The 22,547-nt window shown below is 46.8% G+C and overlaps 1 protein-coding gene across 1 annotated transcript in view; it reads left to right on the forward strand.

Annotated features, from left to right (window-relative positions):
• The window catches only part of DEPDC7 (DEP domain containing 7), a 310,449-nt gene that overhangs the window by 181,924 nt on the left and 105,978 nt on the right, over positions 1-22,547 (forward strand). The window contains exon 4 of the mRNA XM_078680860.1: positions 2,844-3,033. Within this exon, the coding sequence (XP_078536986.1) occupies positions 2,844-3,033 (190 nt within the window). The remainder of the gene's footprint in view (positions 1-2,843; positions 3,034-22,547) is intronic.

A 22,547-nucleotide genomic window follows, 5' to 3' on the forward strand; every position in this document is an offset into this window, starting at 1 on the left:
CTCTTGAAGGTGAAGTGGACGCAGCTGTGGTCCGTCCATTGAAGCTCTGTGGCGTGGCTGAAGTTGATGTCTGTGCTGGATGAGAAGACGGCGTCGAGTGTGTGTCCGGCGAGGTGGGTGGGGGTGGACACCAGTTGCTTGAGTCCCAGGTTGGCGAGGTTGTCGAGCAGGGTGCTGGTGTTGCGGTCGTTGTTGTTCTCCAGATGGAAGTTGAGGTCCCCCAGGAGGATGTAGTCGGCGGAGGGGAGGGCGTGCGGGCTGACGAAGTCGGCGATGTCCTCGCTGAATTGTGTGCGTGGTCCAGGGGGTCGGTAGATCAGGGTGCCTCTGAGGGTGGTGTTCGGGTTGGTGTGGATCTGGAAATGCAGGTGTTCGGCGCTGGTCAGGGTGTTGTCTGTGCTGGTCGTGAGACGGATGGTGTTCCTGTGAATGATGGCGATGCCTCCTCCCATCTGGTTGGCGTTACGGTCCCTCCGGACGATCTTGTAGCCCTCCGGGATAGCGATGGCGATGTCGGGAGCTGAAGAGGCGTTCATCCAGGTCTCCGTGAGGAAGGCAACGTCAGGGGCTGTGGCGTCTAGAAGGTTCCAGAGTTCGATGGCGTGTCTGTGGACGGAGCGGGTGTTGAGCAGGATGCACTTGAGGTGGGTGCTGCTGGACTTCGGCTTGGCTGGTGCTGGTGCGGGGCTGGTCCAGGTGCAGGAGAACTTGCAGGCGTGGCAGCTGAACGGGCCGTGGGTGCGTCTTGGAGTGGCTTGGTGGCATTCTGGGAGTCGGCCGGTGTTGAGAGCGATGAGGGTGGCGGATGAGTACGTCAGGCGGGTCGGTCGAGATCTGCGAGGTGCAGGGGTCCTGGCCCTGGGCGCGGTCCAGGCGCAGACGGGCTTACCTTTGGCGCGCCTTTGGCGCACAATCGGCGCGCCCGCTGCGCGTGACCGCTGCGCGTTCGCACGGTCGCCATTTAAGGCGAAGTGCGCGGGTGGGCGGGGCAGCTGGGAGGCGGGAGCGGGGAGGGATACAGAAGACAAAAGGGGCGGGGACAAGCGGCGGTGGCGGGAAGGGAGGGCGGGGGGCGGCGCGGTAGGCGGGCAGCAAGGAAGGAGAGCTAACACGGAAATAAATGCTAAAACAGGCACAAATTACCGCAAAAACGGGGAAAAAGAGAGTTACACAGAGATTCCACAAAGCAAGCACAAAAAACAGGCAAAACAAGGGAAAAAACACTCGCAGCGGCGGCAGCCGGTAAACGAGGCACAAATTACCGCAAAAACGGGGAAAAAGAGAGTTACACAGAGATTCCACAAAGCAAGCACAAAAAACAGGCAAAACAAGGGAAAAAACACTCGCAGCGGCGGCAGCCGGTAAACGAGGCAGCGGCGAGGCAGAGGGCAGGCAGGGGCACACGCAGCAGCTGGTGGCCGTGCGGCGCGGGGGTGTCCCACAAGTCCAACGTCAGTCCAACAACTGATTGGACTAATTGGAGAGACAGTGTTCTCAGAGAAGTGTTCTGAAAATGCACATCAGTAGGCTTGTTTGACGCACTGTGAGCTTCATCAGACGAAACCCCGACAAGGTTTATTCACCTCACCCCCACCTTTTTCCAAATAAGGGTATAAATAATACATGTCCCTCCTTCCAAAGAGATACTTTCTCTTACCGTGTATCTCTGGCTAAGGCCTCAGCAGAAGCTTTAAAATTTTGAAGGACCTCAGGAGAGTATGGGTTGAGCTATACTGCAATTCCGGGCTAAAACCCACTAAAGTAGAACAGAAAATGGAGACAAACAGCATTCTATTATTGAAAAGGGAGAAACAGTCAGCCGCCTTTGCTGCCTGCTGCGAACTCAGCAGGAAACCAATTCAGGACCGAATCTGTGGGCAATTTGATTCGGTGGAGCTCTTGGAATGGGGACAAGCACTTCCCTTTTTACCACTACCATTTTGGTAAAGGGAGCGTGAACAACTTGTTTAGCCTGTCGATTGCAGCTCAATGAAGACAGCTGATGCCCACTGTATGTACATGCATTAATTACTGAGTGCAAAAAGACTTACAGGCTGTCTGATGTGGTCTCTGCTGGTCAGGTCAGACAGCGGACTTCACCTGACTGGACAGCATGAAAGCAAAGACATTGAAAACATCCTCGCCTCCCTCCTGTTCCTATAGTAGACATGTTGAAAGTGAGATTACACTGCCCTCTCATGGCCCAGGGCAACCACTGCAGCAGACCCGGACTGCCCGTTGCGGTCACCGGGCAATCCCCCGGTGCGCCGCAAGGGTGGGGGCCGGTTTTGGGCCCTGGGGCCGTTTTTTTACAGGGCTGTTTTTGCAGCATAGCTGCAAAATCGGCCCTGTAACAAAAACGGCCGAAAACCGGCCCCGCCAGAGAGCTCGTTCGCACCCCCAGGGGGCCGGCTGAGCACTTTGCCAGGGCCGGTTTTCGTTCTCAGTCTGGCCCTGCACTGAAGGCCTGACTACACGAAGCAGTGTTAAATTTAGATGCATGTAAGTGAAAAACATACTATTTATTCGTGATTCCCAAACTGTGTGAGCATCTGTCCGTGGCGCCCTTGGCTAGTTTTCATGGTGCATCAGGGTTCCGCGGCGCACAGATTGGGAACCACTGCTAGCCTAAGGTCCCGTTTGGGGCCGAGGGTGTTGCTGTTGTTTTCTACTACTGTTTTCTCATTTGAAGGCGTATGCCTTGATCAAATGCTGTATAATCTTCTCCGACATACTACTTCTGTGTCCTTTTGTTTCTTCTGTTGAACAATCAATAAAATCTGGATATCCCCAAAAAACGATTGTACTGAAGCATTCGTAATGTCTTTTTTTTTTCTTTTTAGTTCTTGATGAAGTATGGCAAGAACAGACCATCAGGCGACTGCTGCAACTTGTAGAACTACCCCTGCTTGATTCTTTACTAGAAGGTCGAGATTTGGAACACCAAGCATCAAAGCGAGAAAAGGAGAAAACCTTTGGCGTCACAAGCAACTATTTAGATCGAGAAATTCTCAAGGCATTCAGTGACTCGCAGTATGTATTTTATTTTACAGTGGGATTTAAAAAAAAACTTTTACAGTGTAAAAATTCTCCCAAACTTTGACATTGCATCTTAGATCATTTTAAGCTATGTTAACAGTTGGCCCATACATTTCAGTTTTTATACCACAGTGGTTTTGATATGTGAAAATGATTAGAAAGAAATAGTTCTACTTTAGATGCCGAAAAGTCATTCGACTCGGTTGAATGGATATTTCTATATGCAGTCCTGAAGCGTGTGGACGTGGGAGAAGTATTTCTCAAGCTAGTTGAAGTCTTGTACACTCAACCCACAGCAAGAAGACATGTTAATGGTCTCCTCTCTAAGCCAATAGCAATTACTAGAGGCACTAAACCAGGTTGTCCACTCTCTCCACTGCTGTACACACTAGTTGCAGAGCCCCTGGCTTGCGCCATGAGGAAATATTATGCGCACAGAGGCATAAGGTTCCCACAATACAACTTGGTTATTTCGGTGTATACAGACGATACGTCACTGAACATACGCAACCCAGAGTATAATGTGGTGAAATTGCTGCAAGAGGTGGAATGATTTGGGCAGCTCTAGGGCCTGCACATTAACTGGTATGAATCAATGATGATCCCCCTCACGCCTATTAAGTCCCCCACCAGTACAGAGTATCCTATAGAATGGACCACTGACCCAGTAAAATACCTGGGAATCCAGATACACACCAACCCTGAAGTGGTCATGCTAGAAAACTACAGGTGGGCAGTACAGCGACTCAGTCTATCGAAAAATGGATCAGGCTCCCTCTCACTCCTAGGTCGCATCGCAATAATGAAAATGATTGTGCTCCCTCTGTTTCTCTTCTTCTTGGCGAATATCCCAGTCGCACTACCAAGGTCGTTCTTTCGTAATCTTAGAACCCTGCTGATCGGTTTGGCTTGGGCGGGTAAACCATCCTGGGTTAACTGGGAAATGCTGACAAAGTCCTACTCAGAAGTAGTGTTTAAAGCTCTAGATCTCAAAACATTTTACAGGGCAGCGCAGCTGTTACATGCACATTACTCGAGACATGGTCCCAGTACCCTTCTAGAACTCTAAATCGAAAGGGACGAGGTTGACCCTGTCTCACTTCTCCAGCATTTGTTGCGCGAATCACAGCTCAGTTTCCATACAATAGATCCTGTCAGGTGTACAGTGACCCAATTGAGATGAATAGCAGTCAGCAAATCTCTCTTTTATACTCCCTCCAACCCCCTCCCATGTCCCCCTTGCCAAATTATCAATTGAATGAGACTGGTTCCCACTGAGCAAGGAAAAAGCAGTTACAAGGACACTCAGCCCGATAGAGATACAACGCATGGCAGACTTCTTCCAAGAGGGGGTTGTGAAAATGTGGGACCAAATACAATCACAAGCACTTCACTCGAAAGATATCAATGCCACCAAGTGAGACAATCATTGCGGGCAACACTGGGGGAAGGCATGGCCGCAAGGAATTAGCATATGTTGACTTATTTGCTTCAGGCAACATCACCACAGCGTGGCATCACTGTCCTCTACTTACTCTCAAAAGCACATAACACCCATGCGCTGATTAAAACTCAACAGGAATGGCAAGATGAATTGGGCATGGTGATAACTGAGGCACAGTGGGTATACTATTGAGCAAGCACTAGGACCATTTCCCAAAATAGGAGGCATAGGTTAATCACTACAAATACTCACACAGAGTGTACTATACCCATGCCTGGCTGCACCAATATGGCCTGAGGGAAGACAACTGATGCTCGAGATGTGGGATAAGCGAGGCAAACTTTACTCATGTGGCTTGGGAATACCCTGGAATTTGGGCATTCTGGGCGGAAGTGTTCACAACACTTAGTGATATGCTGGAGTGGCAGGTGCCCGAAACCCCACTTGTTGCATTACTTGGGTATGATAAAGACCTACAGAAAGCACGCCGTAAGCTAGCGGCAAAAGGCATCCTTTCAGGCCCATTACCCACTTTACCTGAATGGCATACAGATGTAGCATACTGCTCAACACAATCTGACAACTATAACGCATTAATTCCGGATCGTTGCAGGCCCAAAACCCTTTGGGAACCGTAACAGGTGTATTAAAAAATAAACGCAGCAGAGGAAGAGGAACGAACACCATTGGATGACGCAGGTATCAGATAGGATGCACCCCAGAGCAGTACTGTACATCCGCTAGCGGACGCTAATAAAGAACCCCACAATGTTAAAAAATGTGTATATAGCAAGCTGGGGAGCACATATATAGGAGAGGGTGCGGGGAAACAATTGAAACTAAAGCAAGACGGATGTAGAATGAGCATGCATGAAAAACCGGTTCAAACGTGACTGTGCCACAGATAATAAACAGAATGCCTACCACAGATGTAATATGATACTGTACACTGTCTACTGGATGTAATGCATATGTAAAAATATAAATCAAGTAAAAGTAGAACACTTTCTAGGAGTGTCTAGCATTCTAATATATAGCTTATTTGAGACTCGTTGATATTTTATTTATAGCAGATGGGTTGCTAATTTGGTATTGAGGAATGTACCCAAATGTTTGTAAGTAAAGTAAAAAAATGTATTTGCACAATTAATTAAAATCATTGCAATAAACCCATTCAAAATTGACTATTGTAGAAAAGGAGTATTCAAGTCTATTAAAAAGTCAGTAAGATTGTTGGTTAAAAGAGCAATGGGAAGGTCACTTAGAGGATAGAGCTCAGACTTGATCAGATGGTAAGATCAAGGAGTTAATATCTGTAATAAACTTTACAAAGCGTGTCGTCATCTGGGGTGATTCCCCCCTCATGCAAGCATCTAGTGCTTCTTGACATGTCCTGATACTAAGAAGCCAAATTGGTCTCAGCCAGAAAATTCTTTGGGCTCGTAGGCGATGACAGGTACACAAGATGTGGATGAGGTTTTCCTCTTCTTGGTTACAAAAGCGGCATTTGGAGGAAGCTTCTTTCTTATATCCTTGGCCAAACTTATATGCCTTCAGTGGAATTAAACCGAAGCGGAATCTCATCAGTTGGAGTTTAATGTGTGGTTTCATAGAGGATGCAAGATAAGACGGTAAAGTTTTCGAGGCATATAGTTTGGAGGCCCAAATGTTTGTGTTTATAACAGTTTCCTTCATCTGCATTTGAGAGCTACGGGGGCTATTCACAAAGGTAACTTACACTTATAAATTACACATCTAATTTACACTTTATAATGCACTAGCAGCCCGTCCCACCGTTGTCCGGGTATGAAATAGAATGTGTGTATTTGGCAAGGGCAATTTATTTTAAAATCTTGCGGTAGACAACATTTTTTGTTTCATTAGAATAGGGACGGAGAAGGCCCAGCTGCAGCCCTGGTTGATGTTAGCAGGCGCGTGTAATTGGTGTAGTGATCTGCCGCCTGAGCCCGGCTACAGCCCTGGTTGATGTTAGCAGGCGCGTGTAATGTCGTTGAATGAGAGTTATCAGCTGCGGGTAAATCAGTTTAATGAGAGAGTTGAGTGACAGCGAGTAGGAGAGGCTGCAGTAATTGTCCCCGCAGACACGCTCATTTGCGTGTTCCCCTGCTTGAGGCCCACATGCAGGCCTGTTTGATGTTAGCAGGCACGTGTTCCCCCGCGGGAAACATCATTTACTACGAAGCAAATAACACGCATAACGTTTACCACGCGTCACTCACCACGCAAAGGTCTTTCCCACGCGTAAGCCTTCAACGACCGTCTTTACCACGCGAGTGGTATTCCTTCCTGTCGTCGTTCTGCAAGTACGATCTGCGTTGGCTTTGGGGGGCTGGGGGGAGGGGGGGATTAAGGGGCTGGGGGGCTGGGGGGGGACTGGGGGGAGGCTAGGGGGGGTTGGGGGGGTCTCCCCCCCCAAAAAAAAACAAGCGGATATTAATAAATAAATAAGAAGAAAATTTCAAAAACGTAAAAAAAAACGCTCTACAATGCCTCAAAACGCTGAAGGAAAAGAGCACGTCATAATAGAAGTCCGTTATCAGTTTTGATAGACGTGTTTTGACGCTGGGGGGCTAGGGGGGGGACTGGGGGGAGGCTAGGGGGGGTTGGGGGGTCTCCCCCCCCCCCAAAAAAAACCAAGCAGATATTAATAAATAAATAAGAAGAAAATTTCAAAAACGTAAAAAAAAAACGCTCTACAATGCCTCAAAACGCTGAAGGAAAAGAGCACGTCATAATAGAAGTCCGTTATCAGTTTTGATAGACGTGTTTTGACGCTTGTTTCCGTGGTCGGTTACGTTATGATTGCGGAGTAAAAACATGCGTTGTCAAATGCTGCGTGCAAAAGACACATGCGAAGTAAAATTCGCGTGGTAAAGGCATGCGTGGAACTTGAAATCGTTGAATAATCATATATTCTTCCCCCGCTTGAGGCACAGCTGCAGTCCTGGTTGATGTTATCAGGCGTGTGTAATTTCATTGAATGAGAGAGTTCAGTAACAGCGCGCAGGAGAGGCTGCAGTAACGTTACTTACCAGGCCTCCAGGTGAACTAGTTTGTCACGCCCCCAGCACACGGCCACAGCAGACGATCTTCTGATTAATGTACGACCCACATGGCATGAAGGGCGGAACGTAGCACACGCCCCCAGCGTTTCTCACGCCCCCAGCGTGCCCCTTGATGCAGTGCAATTGCGTTCACGTGGCATGAAGGCCGGACACACGCCCCCCAACGTTTCTCATGCCCCTAGTGTGTCACGCCCCCAGCGTGCCCCTTGATGCTGCGCAGCAACGTAATTGGCGCTTGTATGTACGACACATGGCATGAAGGGCGGACACACGCCCCCAGCGTTTGTCACGCCCCCAGCACACGCCCACAATGTGATGGCTGTACCACACGCCCCCAGCGCACACCCACAGCACAACGCAGACACGCCCACAAGGGACTACTCTGCTGGCACGGTTCTTTTACCTTTTAAATGTATAGAGGAGTTGGCCTTAACGGCTAAGGCGCTCTACCTCGGATCTGGGTTCGAGTCTTGGTAACGACGCCAAACATCCTGCGATTCTGGGCAAATCACTTAATCTCCCCGTGCCTAACAAAAATGAATGTGTCCTCATGTAACCGAACTGGTGCGATGTAAAGCGCTCTGATACCTGATTTAGTTCGGGTCCAGTTTGCGCTATATAAAACTCTGCAAAAAATAATATATATGGTGGTCGTCTACATAGCCTATGTCCTTCTGCTGCAACTGCCCTTTCCAACGCTGTATTGGGTGTTGTGATTGGTGCTGTGGTTACTGAGATTACCCGCCTAAAAGGTTTGGGCTCTCTTTATAATATTAGTATGGATAGTATGCGTTAAATGAATCTATGACAAAATACTGTTTGTTTGCTTAGTGGTTAGTTACATTAATATTTAAAGTAAAATTTATTTACTAATTTATTATGAAGTTCAGTAAATTTTTTAAGCCTTCCTTGCATGTTACCATAGCGAGATCTTCACCCCAACCATTCAGTCTCACGATGGTAAAGTATAGAGAAGTCAAAAAGTTGGTTTAAAAAAAAAAAGAAATAAAATGTTTTTGTTTAATGTTAATGAAAATTAGTTTTGTATAGTTATTTTAAATGTAGAACAAAACAAAAGATGCTATAGCAGTAGTAACTTAATTTTGAATTAAATATTTAATTTAAATATACATTTTTGAAGTTTGAATTTAGAAAGTAAAAAATATATATTCTAACTGCGCATTAATAATTAAGTGAGGTATAGAATTTCTTAATAGTAATTTAGTTATATTTTAATAAGTTAATATTAGATTCCTTTATAAATTAAAAAAATAAGAATATTCTAAAATAAGGTTTTAAGATACTTAATGACATTAAATTACATATATATATTTTTTTAAATAACTTACTTTAATATAGTTTCATATGGTGTCTTATTTTAGTTCCTACCACCATTATTTTCAATGGGAGCGTATTGCAGTTGCTGTCCATGTGTTATGCTGGACTTGATCCAGCTTTGAGCGGGAGCCATTTAGTACTCTTTTAGGTCCTATTTTGTATGTAGTAAGTTTAGAAGTGCAGTTTATTAATAGCAGTTGGGTTACTGTTTTGAGGAATGGTGCATGTCCCTCTCAAACCCCGTCCCTTACACTCTGAGGCCCCCTTTACTTCTCCCTAAACCCCACCCATGTAGTAGTAAGTATGCTCCACTGGTCCAGAATGTTTACTACTAAGTAATAAACTTACATACCCCTACGAATACTACATAATGCAGTTTGTGAATAGGCCCATACATTTACAGTTAAGACAGTGTTACAAATCTTTTCTTGGAACCATGGCACACGTAGATTTTACTATTTCTGTGAAAATTGGCAGCCTACCCATTGTTCTGAGTTGAACTGTTCATGCTCTACTGTTTGTCTTCATCTCATTCCACTGCACAAAATGTTCTCTGCGGGCATTGCGTATGGATTTTGCTAGGTCCTTTTGGCAGCTCTCATTCGCCCTGACCTCCATTTAAAGCAACCCCTGCCTGCTCATCTCGGAGTTCTGCCTTAAAGCACAGGTTGGTTATCGATTCTTATGTTGTGCATATTCGGTCAATTAGTGTTTTTGCAAGCTTGGTAGTTCTTATCTAAAAACAAATAGGAGTTGTAATTGAGAGGGTCTGTAACGAGTCTTACTAATAATGTGGACACAGTGCTGCACTATGCGACAATTTCCAAAAATAGGTTGCTGGCTTTTTGTACTATCTGGTTCAACTCCAAGGAGGAAACCAATAAAGAAAAAAAGAATCAAAGGAATACTGAAATAAAGCAGGCAGTTAGGAATTGGTATAGGGTGGAGGAAAGCTTAAAACATAATACCAACGAGTGGTGAACTTCATTGTGACAGTAAATAGGTTCATCTTATCTAGCAGAAGAATAAACAGTTATGAATCATACTTGCAGGTATGATTTAAGAGCTGTCAAATTTTTTTTATTTTTTTTTGAAGACCTTTATTTTACATGAATAGGAATACACAATATAGGGCCTACAACCCCCCGGGCCGGCCGCAATGGTAACGCAACCTATGTGTCATCATACTGAAAACACAGCCTTTGAGCCGACAACCCAGGGGTCCGGCGGCGGATGAAAATACATAGCAACATGATGGTAAGAATGTAAATATACCACATGACTTCGGTCTTAGATTTTCTTCTCTTTTTAAAACAAACAACAAACCCCACAGTAAAAATAAACCACGGTAATCACGTTCAGTCCCTCAAAGGCGACAAAACAACGTTTAAGTCTGCAGCTTCATTAACATTGGTGTAATGACCATAAACCCAATCTCACATTATGAAGCGCGATAAGCAGTAGGACAGGGTTCATCACAGCCCAAGGAGTTCCATGTTGGCGTATGTAAACTTTAGTTCAAACCATTAATCAGAAAAACACTCATCCGGGTCAACTCGCGGTGGCTCACATATGTCACCCCTACATTTGTTCCAGACCCCCCAGATTTGCCCCCATTTGTCGGGGCATCCCCGATGGACAAATACCGCCTTTTCAGCCACCATCGCTTCGTCCATGTCCTTACACCAGTCTCGCAGTGTGGGCAGTACTGCTGGATCCCCATAGTCTGGCAATATTACGTTTTGCCACTAACATCCCCAGTGTGGCCCAATCTTGTTGACGGTGGGTCAAATCCTCCGCATCCCAGATATTCAATAGGCAGTGACGTGGGTTGGGCAACAGTGAAATAGTCGTGGATTGGGAAATGGTTCGCATCACCGCTGCCCAATACGTGGCCACCCGGCTACAGTCCCAAATGGTATGGAAGAATGTTCCTCTCTCTCCACATCCGCGGAGGCAATAGTCGTGGGAAGCCCTCCATATTTTGTAAAGGACCATTCTGGTATAGTATGTGCGGTGTAGTATTTTCAATTGAACTAGTTTAAGTCTGGATGGGATCGCTGATTCTCGGGGCGACGAGAGAGCCTCCTGCCATTCCGAGTCATCAAGGTCGCCAATGTCGCCCACCCAAGCCAGGCGCAATTTGGATAGCATGTCGGGTAGGTTGTTGACCAGTTTCCTATATGTGTAGGACGTCGCTCTATGGGACATATGCTCTGTTAGCAGCCTATCTTCCAACGGAGTGGATTCTTGTAGTTTTGTACCCGCCGGGATGACCGACAGAAGTGAATGACGGATTTGCATGTACCTATAATACTCGGACTGGGCCATATCGTGTTTGGTTTGCAGGTAAGTGAAGTCCACTATGTTGTTTTTTTCTCCAGAGATCTCCCACCACCGAGATGCCTATGGCGTCCCATGCCCGGAACCCCTTGCTATCTCCCATGAAGCCCAGCTTGTGTGAGTCCCACAGGGGCGTCATTTGCGTGATAGCGTCTGCGCATTTAAGGTGCCTACGTGCCTTATACCAGAGTTGGACTGTGTGACGGGTCGGACCAATGAGGTCAGATGGGACGCCACGGCTATAGAGGGTTCTTAAAAAGGCCCCTGGACTCAATATTCTGCCTGTCAGCCAAGAAGGCGGGCTTGGTATGTGGGGCGTGTAGCCAGAAATTAATTTGCTTAAGGTGGGCAGTAGTAGAGTTCGACATCAGGGAGCGATATGCCCCCATCATACCAATATCTCACCAGTTTGCATTGTGCAATTCGAGCCGGTTTCGCGTCCCACAACAAAGCAGAGACCGTAGCAGCGATGGCTCTGAAGTAGGAAGAGGGGACCGGGAATGGTGTGTTCTCAAGGAGGTAGAGAAAACGAGGCAATGCCATCATTTTAAACAGCGCGGCCTTGCCAAGGAGGGTGAGAGGGAGGGAACGCCACACCTTTACATCCCGAGCAAACCTCTCCAGTGGGGGCCTCAAATTCAGGGCGTGGAATTCGTCCAGGTTGGACGACACCTGTATTCCCAAATATTTGAAAGGGGTGTCAGTGTATCGCAGCGGACAATCCGCGGGGAGGGAAGGCGGGGTGCCGGCGAGGAAGTATAGGACTGATTTGGTCCAATTAATTCTATACCCGCAAACATTCAGAATTTCTAGGATTGACTTTTTGGGGGAGGTAAGGAAAAGAAGGACATCGTCCGCATAGAGCGATATCCTGTCCTCCCAAGACGGTGACCACCTGATACCTTTGATGGATGGTTCCCACCGAATCCAGATCGCCAATGGCTCAAGGATCAGTTTGAACAGCAAGGGGGACAGCGGGCAGCCCTGCCGCGTTCCACGGCCAAGCGGGAAATCCCTGGAGACGTGTCCATTCACTGCTATCTGGGCCAAAGGGCCAGTATAGAGCAGGCGGACCCATGCACAGAACTTGGGGCCAAAGCCCATGTGACGGAGCACGGCAAATAGATAAGGCCATTCTACGGTGTGGAACGCCATAGTTGCGTCCAGGGAGAGAAGGACTGCCGGCTCCTGTATGTACTCCCGGCGGGCCAGTACCGCCTGTAGACGGCGTAAATTATGCGAGGTGTTACGCGTCGGCATAAAGCCAGACTGGTCCGGGTGTATCAAGGTGGGGAGCCAAACGCTGTGAGAGCAATTTGGCAAGGATCTTAGGTTCAGCGTTTAGTAGGGAAATGGGGCGGTAGGAGCTGCACGCCTCCGGTTCTTTACCAGGTTTGTGGATCGAAAGAGCTGTCAATTTTAAAGTAATTAGACCACCCCACCCCCATGTTTCAAGAGTACGGATTTGTAGGACGGTGCTAAAGAAGGTTCCAGGCCAGACAAAACTGTGCAGACCGATTTCTGAACATAGATCCATTGTAGTCCGTTAAGGATGCACCTTAAAGACTCTAAAAGCCCTGCTTTTAAAGAATAGCGTTGTAGTGTGTGATGAGTGCAGCGCTGGTTCTATAATCCTCTAACCTGATCAGTGAATATGTGCAAAAGAGAATTCCCCAAAATCTGAATGATACCAGTAAAGGATGCTATTCTGAACTCCAAGCATAATCCCAGCCGTATTCATGCGTGTGCAGATAAAGTCAAATTTCTCTTTCAGAGCTATGCTTGATTGGTTTCTTCTAATACCTTCCCTTGGATACAAAAATAAAACTGGTGCTTTGTTCATGTTTGTTTATTATCAATACCACCCATTAGCCTATCATTGGCCAAAAAAAACATTGAAAGTCAGTAGAACACAGCAGCTGTATCAATCTGTCACCCCGCAAGGGCTATTTCTTTACCCAAATTAAACTTCTAATTTGTGATGGGAGAGGTGTGGCGCCAGGGTGACTGACGCTGGAATCTGGGGATCACGGTTCACCGCCGGTGGCAGATTAGCCCAGCACCATGTGACTCTGGGCAATAGCTTGCTTAATCTTCCCGACGGCCCCCAGCGCCTAGAGACCCTTACAGGTGATGGTTCGCGCTTTAGAAATGTGGATTATTATTATTGTTGTTCGGACAGTATTTTTGAATAAAGGAAATAGCCATAGAAAAGGATGGCGCTAAGAAATTAAGACTTGAAAGATTGTGCAATTTCACTTGATTCCTAGTTCACACTTTGAAAGGCAAACTTGACATTCATTTGGGCATAGGTTTAGTGAATGGTTTTTGAGTACCGGTTTCTTAAATGTTGTAGACTAGTGTCCCCTTTTGTCTTTGTTCTTCATAAAACAATATCGATCTGGTATCAATGAAGGCAGTAAGCGTGTTAAACTATCTGCAAGCATTCTGGAAAAGATCTTGCAGTCCGTGTTTTTAAAAGTGAATGACCTCAACATTTGATCCAAAACTGTGTGTTGAAAATTGTGTCCAAGTTGGGAAAACGTATCTTGAAAGGGTCTTTCTTTTTACTTGACTGTTTACAAAAATGAAAAGTTACTGCCTGTTGAGTAAGCTTCTGTGTGCTGTGGCTCGTAGCAAAATCTGACAGGGCATTGATTTACTAGTGACAGGTGACCAATGAGCTGGAAAAGTTACATTTGCAATATGGGGTTGGCTGTGACAGAAAATCAGATGGAAAGACATTGTGGGCTCTATTTTCTTATTGTCTCCTCGTGATACCCCCCACCTCACCCCTAATGCCCCCCTCAAAGCCTTCAAGTCCGTCCTTCTCGTCTGTTTATTCTCCTGAAACTGTTTCAGAAATGTATAGGGTGCCAATATACAGTCTCTAATAGCCCAACAGTGTTCATTTGTTTGTAGCCTATTTTGAATCCAAGAGATAATAAGCATTTGATGTACAGAGAGCTGCATTTGGAATTCCCCTTAGGACCATGATAGACGTTTCACCGAATGCAGGCACACACCTGGTAAAACAAAATGATTCTGTGCAGATTTTTCTTCTGCTGGGAACAGGAAGAAAATATGCATGGCAATTTACACGGAAACTTGCCAGAAACTAGTAACCATATGCTGTATTGTGTATATATAATTCAAGGTCCAGCATGATATTAAAGGCCCAGCAAACTCTGGGCATGTTTTTTTATTTACCTTCCTGCACGTACCAGCTACCTGCATTTCTGACTTCCAGGTTGCGAGAGAATGCTTTTCTGCTCCCTACCTGCTCGATTGTATAGTGTGAGACTGAGATTCAATTATTGTCAGCTCGGTCAGACTCGTACTGTTTGTTCCATCGTGTACTGCACCTCCAGGGGCTGTCTTTCAGGTGGTTTAATTATACTTTATTTTTATTTTTTATTTTTTTTAAATTGAGAATTGGAAAACAGAATTTATAGTACAAACTCTTACAAAGGATATGCTATTATATGTTCTACCTGCATGGGCAACGCAGTAGCGGCTTTTACAAATAGTTTGGCAAGGTTCGGTATATTATGTACACACAACATTGTTGCACCCCGGCCCTCACATTGATACAGCATATCTGACATGCCCACGGGGGTCATCTCGTCCCTACATTGTCCATCGGGCCTACACCGGATATGGGGATGGGCCTCACCATTATCCATGCAGATTGGAGCCTGTGTGCAGTTCCACGGTAGCAACCGCCTCCATACCAGCCGGCCAAGTCCATTATAGATTGTATCTGATGAAAGCCTGGGCGCCATTTTAAGGGTATAGCGCATACGTATGGGGCTTTCCGTAATACAATGGTGACCGCTTGTTCCCAGCCCCAAGCCGCCCTGATCCATATCTAGTCTTAGGAGATCAAGTTTTACTCTGCTGCATTTACCAGCCCAAACTAGCAAAACCAGGAGACTGTTTAGGGTGGTAATGGTGTCGTTAGGGATGAGACAGAATGAGTTTTGTGATGTACATAGGCAGCGGGGGAGTAGCACCATTTTCGCTAATGGCACCCGTCCCATGACGACAATGGCAGTTGGTTCCAGAAGAGTATTGACACCTTTAAACCTTCAAGGGTTTTTCCTGTGTTCAGGCCGTATTGGGCTTCAGCCAAGTAGGCGACCTGTACCCCCTGGTAGCGAAAATGGTGATCTTCCCAAGTGAATACGAGGGGAGGGAGAACTGCTATGTGTCTCCCCGTCGCCTGTGGGAACGCAACTGACTTTTGTTGGTTAATCGTCCGTCCTGACACTGTCCTGAAGTCAGACAGCACTGTCTGAAGGGCCTGGGTGGAGTCTACGGCGTGGTGCATATATAACAATGCATCATCTGCGTAGAGAGATGTGTACGCCCTCCTACTACCAGGCCCCAGTGTTCCATGTCTCTCCTCAGGTGGATTGCGAGGGGTTCCATTGCTAGCGCAAATAAGAGTGGGAACAGTGGGCACCCCTGTTTCGTACCCGGCTCTATAGATATTAGAGTGGAGACTAGTCCACCACTACGTACTCTAGCAGTAGGGTTTTGCTACATTCGAGGTACCCAGGCAATAAAGTCTGAGCCTAGTCTCATTCTGTGTAGTACTTCCAATAGGTACACCCATTGCAAGGTATCAAAAGCTTTTTCTATATCCAGGGATAGTACCGCAGCCGGGATATCCAAGCTCTGAACGGAGTGTAGTACATGTGCGAATCTGCGCAGGTTCATGTGGTTCCCTGTCCTGGCATGAACCCGCATTGATCCTTGTGTACTAGTTTGATAACTACTCTGTTCAATCTTGATGCCAAAACTTTGGCCAGGATTTTAGTATCCACTCCCAGCATAGTGAGGGGGTGGTTGGAGCACAGCGATGTGGGTCTTTGTCCGATTTAAGTAGCATAACTATTAGGGCTTCTCGCAAGGTCTCCAGCTGTCTCAGGAGTAGTATTTCCCAAATGTCTGATAATATTCTACTGGAAAGCCATCCAGCCCAGGGGTCTTACCTCCTGCCATATCCTGCACTGCTTCTTGGAGGTCTTCCAGGCTGATATCTCCCCAGAATCTCGCTTTGCTATTCGGTGAGACGAAGCAGAGGTATCACATCCAGAAACTGTTCTAGGGCCGCTCTTCCAGCTGCTTGGCCTTTTTTTGTAGACCCCTGCCAGACGTGTACATAGCCGTGTGTTTATGGCGGACTGTGTGTGGATGAGAGTTCCATCTGCCTTGCTTAGTGGTAATATGATGGGGGTGGGTGCTCTCTTAAGGAGCCACGCTAACAACTTCCTGGACGTGTCTCCCTCTTTATGTAGGAGCTGCCGGTATTCCTGTTTCACCAGGCGGCCCAACATGTCCCATATTTCTCCTATTCGACGGAGGGTGCTTAACATCTCCTCATACTCTGGTTCTAAATCTGGGCCTGTAATTTGTAATGTAGCCAATGTAGTCTCGGCTTCCGTAAGGTCTTTCTCCAGGTGCTGTCTTATACTGCCCACATTTGATAAACATTCTCCACGCAGGACTACTTTTAGCGCATCCCATTCCATGCCTCTGGTGTCTGTAAACAGCCAGTTACTGTTGAGATAATTACTGTTTGAGTTGCCGAGCTCTGATTGGAAAATATTGTCTTTCAGTGCTCTGGGCTGTAGTCGCCAGAGTGGGTTCTCAGGTCGGTCGCCCTTAGTTCCTGACTGTAAGACCAGTGGGGCATGGTTCGATAGGAATCTTCCTAGCATTTGTATATACAGGGGGGCCTCAGCTGCATCGCTAGTTAGCAGAAAGCGGTCTACACTGCTATAAACCAAATGAGTTTGGGTGCAGCATGTGTAATTGCGCTTTGTCCGATGTACTGTCCTCCACCAATCCATGCATCCCTGTTGTTGCATTACCCCCTGGAGGGCTTCTGTCCTGTTGGGATTTGTGTGTAATTTCGGAGGGTGCCTACCGAGCGAGTTATCTAGCACGCAGTTAGTCACAAACCCACGAGAGGTATGCCTACATATGATACCAATAGTTCTTCTACATCTAAATAAAGCGCCATCAGCCATGTTCAGAGCGTAGACCGATTTCCCTGCCATCTAGCACTCTGTGTACCAGTATGTGCCGCCCCACTATGTCCGTTGTATAGCCCAGGACATGAAAGGGAGTCTGTGGAGCTATCCGGATTGCCACCCCTCGAGCGTTGTTGGAGTATGTAGCGGAAACTCCAATTTTGTTTTTGGGGTCGTTTTTGTGCCTCCTCATCATTCAGATGGGCTTCCTGCAGCATGGCTACGTGGGACCGCTGTCTACGGCTATAGATTTGTGCCCTATATCGTTTTTACAAATGTGTTAATCACCTTTACATTCCAAGTGATAATGTTAAAACCAGCCACCTATCAACTGCATGTTTGGAATGAGGCGAATGCGTCCTCCCAGCCAGTGCTGTTCTCGAACCGATTTAACATACCTGAACTGCTTCCCCCCACCCACCGGGTAAACACATGAACCAACCGTGCTTTCCCAATCCTGGCCTAACATTTAACACCCACTTAGAAGTCAAAGACTAACTTATTAGGCATACAGCCTGCTAATATATTAATATGGAGGATTGACACAAATATTTATACTCCACTCATTCACAACGTGTCACGCTGCAGTCACTCTGCAACTAACCCTGTGCGGGGAAGCAGGGGTGCCACGACTGCCCCCGATGGGGAGCTGCTGATTACCATGTGCCCCTTCTGCTGCGTCACTTACTTCACAATGTCACACTCACTCCAGAGCTCTTCTAACTGGGTGAATCGGAGGCCAATCATGGCACAGGAGCTAGAAAAGTGACTGAAATCTAGGGATAGGGTGAGACAAAAGTATGGGGGAGATGAATAGGAGATGAGGCGTCCAAGTGGGGTGCCAAATGTACAGGGCAGAAAGGGGAAATCGGTGGGGGAACAGATAAAAGAAGGGGTTGGGGTGCAACCCCCCCAAACGTCCGTCCATTCTGCGGAGGTGCGGTGAGACAATTCAAATCCGCTCGAAGGGTCATTGGTGAATGTTAGGTGAGTGTCTGAGGAGTTTTTCATCCCATTCACCAGACCCCCCTAGGGCTCCTATGATGCTCGAGCCTCCGGTCCATGTGGTATGTTCAAGAGTTAGTGGTTTGGGGGTTGTCTTCCACTATGTCCCCAGTGCTGGGCTCAGAACTGGCAGCTATCACCACCTCCACCAGAGCTCTGGCTTCCTCATGCTCTGCCTGCAACAGCGCTTGGCTCACTCGGGATGTCTGACTGCCCTCGCTGTCTGAGCCGGTGTGCTGCAAGTCCAGGGAGCCGTCTCGCCGCACCACCATTCTTTAAGTGGACTGTGGGATTTGCCTAGGCTTTTGTTAGAGAAACTAGTAGCTACTTTTATCTTGGAAAATTCTTTGGCCTCGTCTTTAATATGTGAATCGTCTGCTGTATCAGCAGTGGACTCTACTTCAGAGTTCCACATTTGTGGCCGGATTGCATTGACCGATTCTCTTCCCCATTGATGACTCTTCTTGTGCGCTCTGCATCACTGCACCCCTGGTTCACAGCTTAAGGTATTATCTGATCCCTGACCTCCCATTTCAGGGTCCTAACAGGCTCTAGCTACATGGAGGCCAAGGTTTATTTTGCCTTCATTTCACTTTGGGCGTAATGGTGCTGGTGGAGGACCAAATTGCAGAGGCATTGCAGAAGTAGCCACTTTCCTTGTGTCAGTGTGGAGCAGCACTGCTGTTCCACATGCTGCTTTTTCATAAGGCACAACCGTTTGCAGCACATGGCAATGCTACCATCTGTCAGTCCTCCCACCTCAGTGAAAAAGGTAAGCCTGATCGCCCATCTCCACCAAGCAAATGCGGATTTTTTCACGGTAGCATGCTGCAATAAAACGTAGGTCTTTCAGATCTTATTTCCACACTTTTCTCGGGATATGTGGGAGGAAATTTGAGGCACCCTTTCAACAAAAGCATTAAGACTGCTATTCTTCTACTGGTGTCAGACCCAACTACATACACAGGAGCAGAAGGTTCCCACATGCAGCCCACACCCAGGGACAGCCACTATTAATGAAATGTCTGTGGCAAGTTGTGATTGGATGTGGGGAGGGGGTTAGAAAAGAGAATGCCAGGAAGTGGATCTTGTGGAAATTACATTCCGTCACATCAGGTGTTTCTTGGTATTGTTTTTTGTTTTTGGAACAAGGGTCAAGTTCTCCTGGAAAGCAGAATTGAAATGTATGCATTTCTTTTCACAGGCGCCTCTAAAGTCTGAACTAATTTAACTGCTTCTTTGGGGCAGTGGAGGAGGAGGTCGGCTGCAAGTTGCCAGCCGAAGGAAGACCGAGTGAGCTGGAGATCAGGGGGGGATATATATGTGTATATGTATGCGTATATATGTATGCATATGTATGGATTTATTCATTTCTCAGTGGCGGTCGATACTGGGTAGTTCTAATTAGGATCATTTTTCAATTTGTGTTGATAATAACTTTGTCCCCATTTGTCTAATCTCCACAAAACGTTTCAAACAAGTGCTATGTTTTAGGTAGTTTGTGCATGGAAAGTTTCGGGTGATGTGCCCAGTGGAGACCGGGAAAAAAAGGGGGGGGGGGGATGGTTCCCCAAACACGTTTTTTCTATTCATTTTTCCGTAGCAACTTTAGACAACGCTACAGCCCGAACTGCTAAATGGATTTACACCAAATTAGACAGAAAGCTAGTTCTCCAGTATTAGGGTGTCTTTCATAGATTCACATGCTTGAATATTCCCCGTCGTCGTAGTGGGAGTCCCACTGTAAATAAAATAGCAATAACATACTAATATGTATATGTAACACATAACAGATGAAATGCATATTAGAAAACAGGCAGTAAATGCCTAGACATAATTCCTCATAGGAATACATGAACAGAGAAAAAACACTTGTAGCCGATTCCTGTCATTATGTTGGTCCAAACTGTAGCCAATCAGGCGCCAGCAGTCCTCCAGAACCTTCTCCTCAGAGCTCAGCACCTCAGATTTTCTACCGCACGTCGTGTGAAGGGAGTCTCCCTAAGCTCTGCTCAGTGTTCTTCAATTTTCTTCATTTTTTCTTCAATTTTTCTTCACAATATCAGTTTTGTAATGTCTACTTACATGAAGTCTACCTTCAGACCCTGTGTCACTTGTGGGAAGCTGAGTCCTTTTCCTGTGAACCCTCATTAAGAGTATATGGACCAGCACTCTGCCTGTCTCTGACATGGTAGGTGGAGAAGGGGTTGTTCTTGTGCTTAGACTATACCCCCTTCTGATGTGGGAGGATTTTTTTGTTTGTCCTGCATTAAGGTTTTAAGTGATGCTTCTCCTCTACTTCACCAGCTGAAGTAACATCGCAATTAAGGGTCTCTGGCCTTCTATGAGTCTGTGCCTCCCACATTTACGCCCACGAGATTCTCTCAGGCGTCTAGACGCTCTCTGCGCACTTTTCTACGTGAACATGTGTCAGCTAGTCAACGATACGGTCGATGTACTCTCTGATGACAATCTCTGCCGTCACTGGTGCTCTGCAACGACAATGCCTCCAGGCATTTGTCGACGACAGTGAGGACAGTGCCCTCTTGTCGACTGAAGGCTCGTCGACCACTGGGAGTTTCGTCGATGGAAACATTTCTTTGACGGTGGGCTCGTCGACGGTGAGCCCCGTAGACGGTGAGCTTCGTCAACATTCAGCTTCGCCAGTTGACTTCGTTGACGGATGACCCTGTCAACTGTTGGATTCATCGGCGGTTGAGCCCGTTGACGTATGACCCTGTCAACTGTTTGATTCATCGGCGGTCGAGCCCGTTGACAGTTGGTTTCACACACTGTTGACTTTTATGCACAGTGCATTTTGGCGACGGCAGCTTTCCGCTACAATCACATGGGGGGTGAAGGCTTTTTACTTCTGCCATTATTCTTCTTGGACAGCACATAGCCGTATGAGTGTTTTTTCTTCAGATCAGAATTATGTATTTCTGACAGCAAGGCTGCCACGGCCTGTACCAGGGCGGGAATACGTCTTCTCTTACAACTGGAGTTCTATTGCATTCACCTTCGGTGTATATTGGAGGTTTTTCCCCTCCTTATGAAGAGAGCGGCAAATCGTTTTCCCCTTTCCCCTTGTCCTGGGGAAACCACAGAAACAAGTTCGTTCAGTCCCTATCATAGACTTTATTTAGAAAGGTGTTGAACTCATGCAGAGGCCAAACTCTGTGCCGGCGGTTTTTCCACGCCTCGATAAATGTGAAGCTCCCCACTATTCACCTGTTTTTCTAGTCTCTCAGCCTACCCCGACTCAGTCATTACTCAGGCAGCACAGAGTTTATCTTGCAAGCCAGTTGGGCAGGTATGCCGCCAGATGTGCTCTTGACATGTTGGCGCTAGTAGAACTTATTCCAGAATCCTCCAAGCCTCACGCTTTGAAGATCTTGCAGGCGGGGGAAAGAGAGAAGTGCATCAGAAATAATACACTGTGCAGCGGACATTGCGTGTACAGGTTGTCGACGGCTCGCAATAGGAGCAGTCTGGCTAAGACATTTTTGCTTCAATGCGAAGCCTTTCGCAAGGAGGTTCAGACTTCCATACTTCACTTGCTTTTTGATTGAGGATCCCTTATGGCCAGCATGTTGATGAGGCACTGCAGACCATCTTAAAGACACAGATACTGCCCGCACCCTCTGGATATAGAATCGCAGCCTTTTCGTGGTGCCAAGGACTTAGATCCACGTCTTTTCAAGGGAGTACCCTCCAGTATTGGCTCCTACAATCCGAACCAACTGCGTTACTCAAATCAAACGCAGTCACATGGGCAAAGTACCAACAGGTCCTACATAGAAAATCATCGTACAGCCGAGGCAACTCTTCTAAGAAACAATGGACTACCTTGAACCCACCTTTATTCCCTCCAAAAACGTCGGAGGTCTAATATCTCCCTTTTATTCCAATTGGTCAAGGGCGACAGGATTGTTGGAGTTTTTGCACGTCATGCCCAAGGGCACACTACAACTTGTTAAATTTCCCTCTTTCTACACCTCCAAAGGGACCTCCACCTTATCTACGGGAGTCGTTTGCACAAGTGTCTATATGGATACAAACCGGGACCGTCGGAGTGGTTCCGAATATCCAACAGCGTTAGGGTTTACTCTCAGTTCCTCATCAACAAGCAAATCAGGAAAGTAGCACATGATTTTAGATCTTTGCGCAAACTTTACAAATGTTGTACCTCCAAGTCCTTAAGTTCTTATGCCAGAACGACTTTATAACTACTCTCAACCTCCAGGA

Source organism: Lissotriton helveticus, chromosome 3_1 (genome assembly GCF_964261635.1).
Source record: "Lissotriton helveticus chromosome 3_1, aLisHel1.1, whole genome shotgun sequence".
Classification (NCBI taxonomy): domain Eukaryota; kingdom Metazoa; phylum Chordata; class Amphibia; order Caudata; family Salamandridae; genus Lissotriton; species Lissotriton helveticus.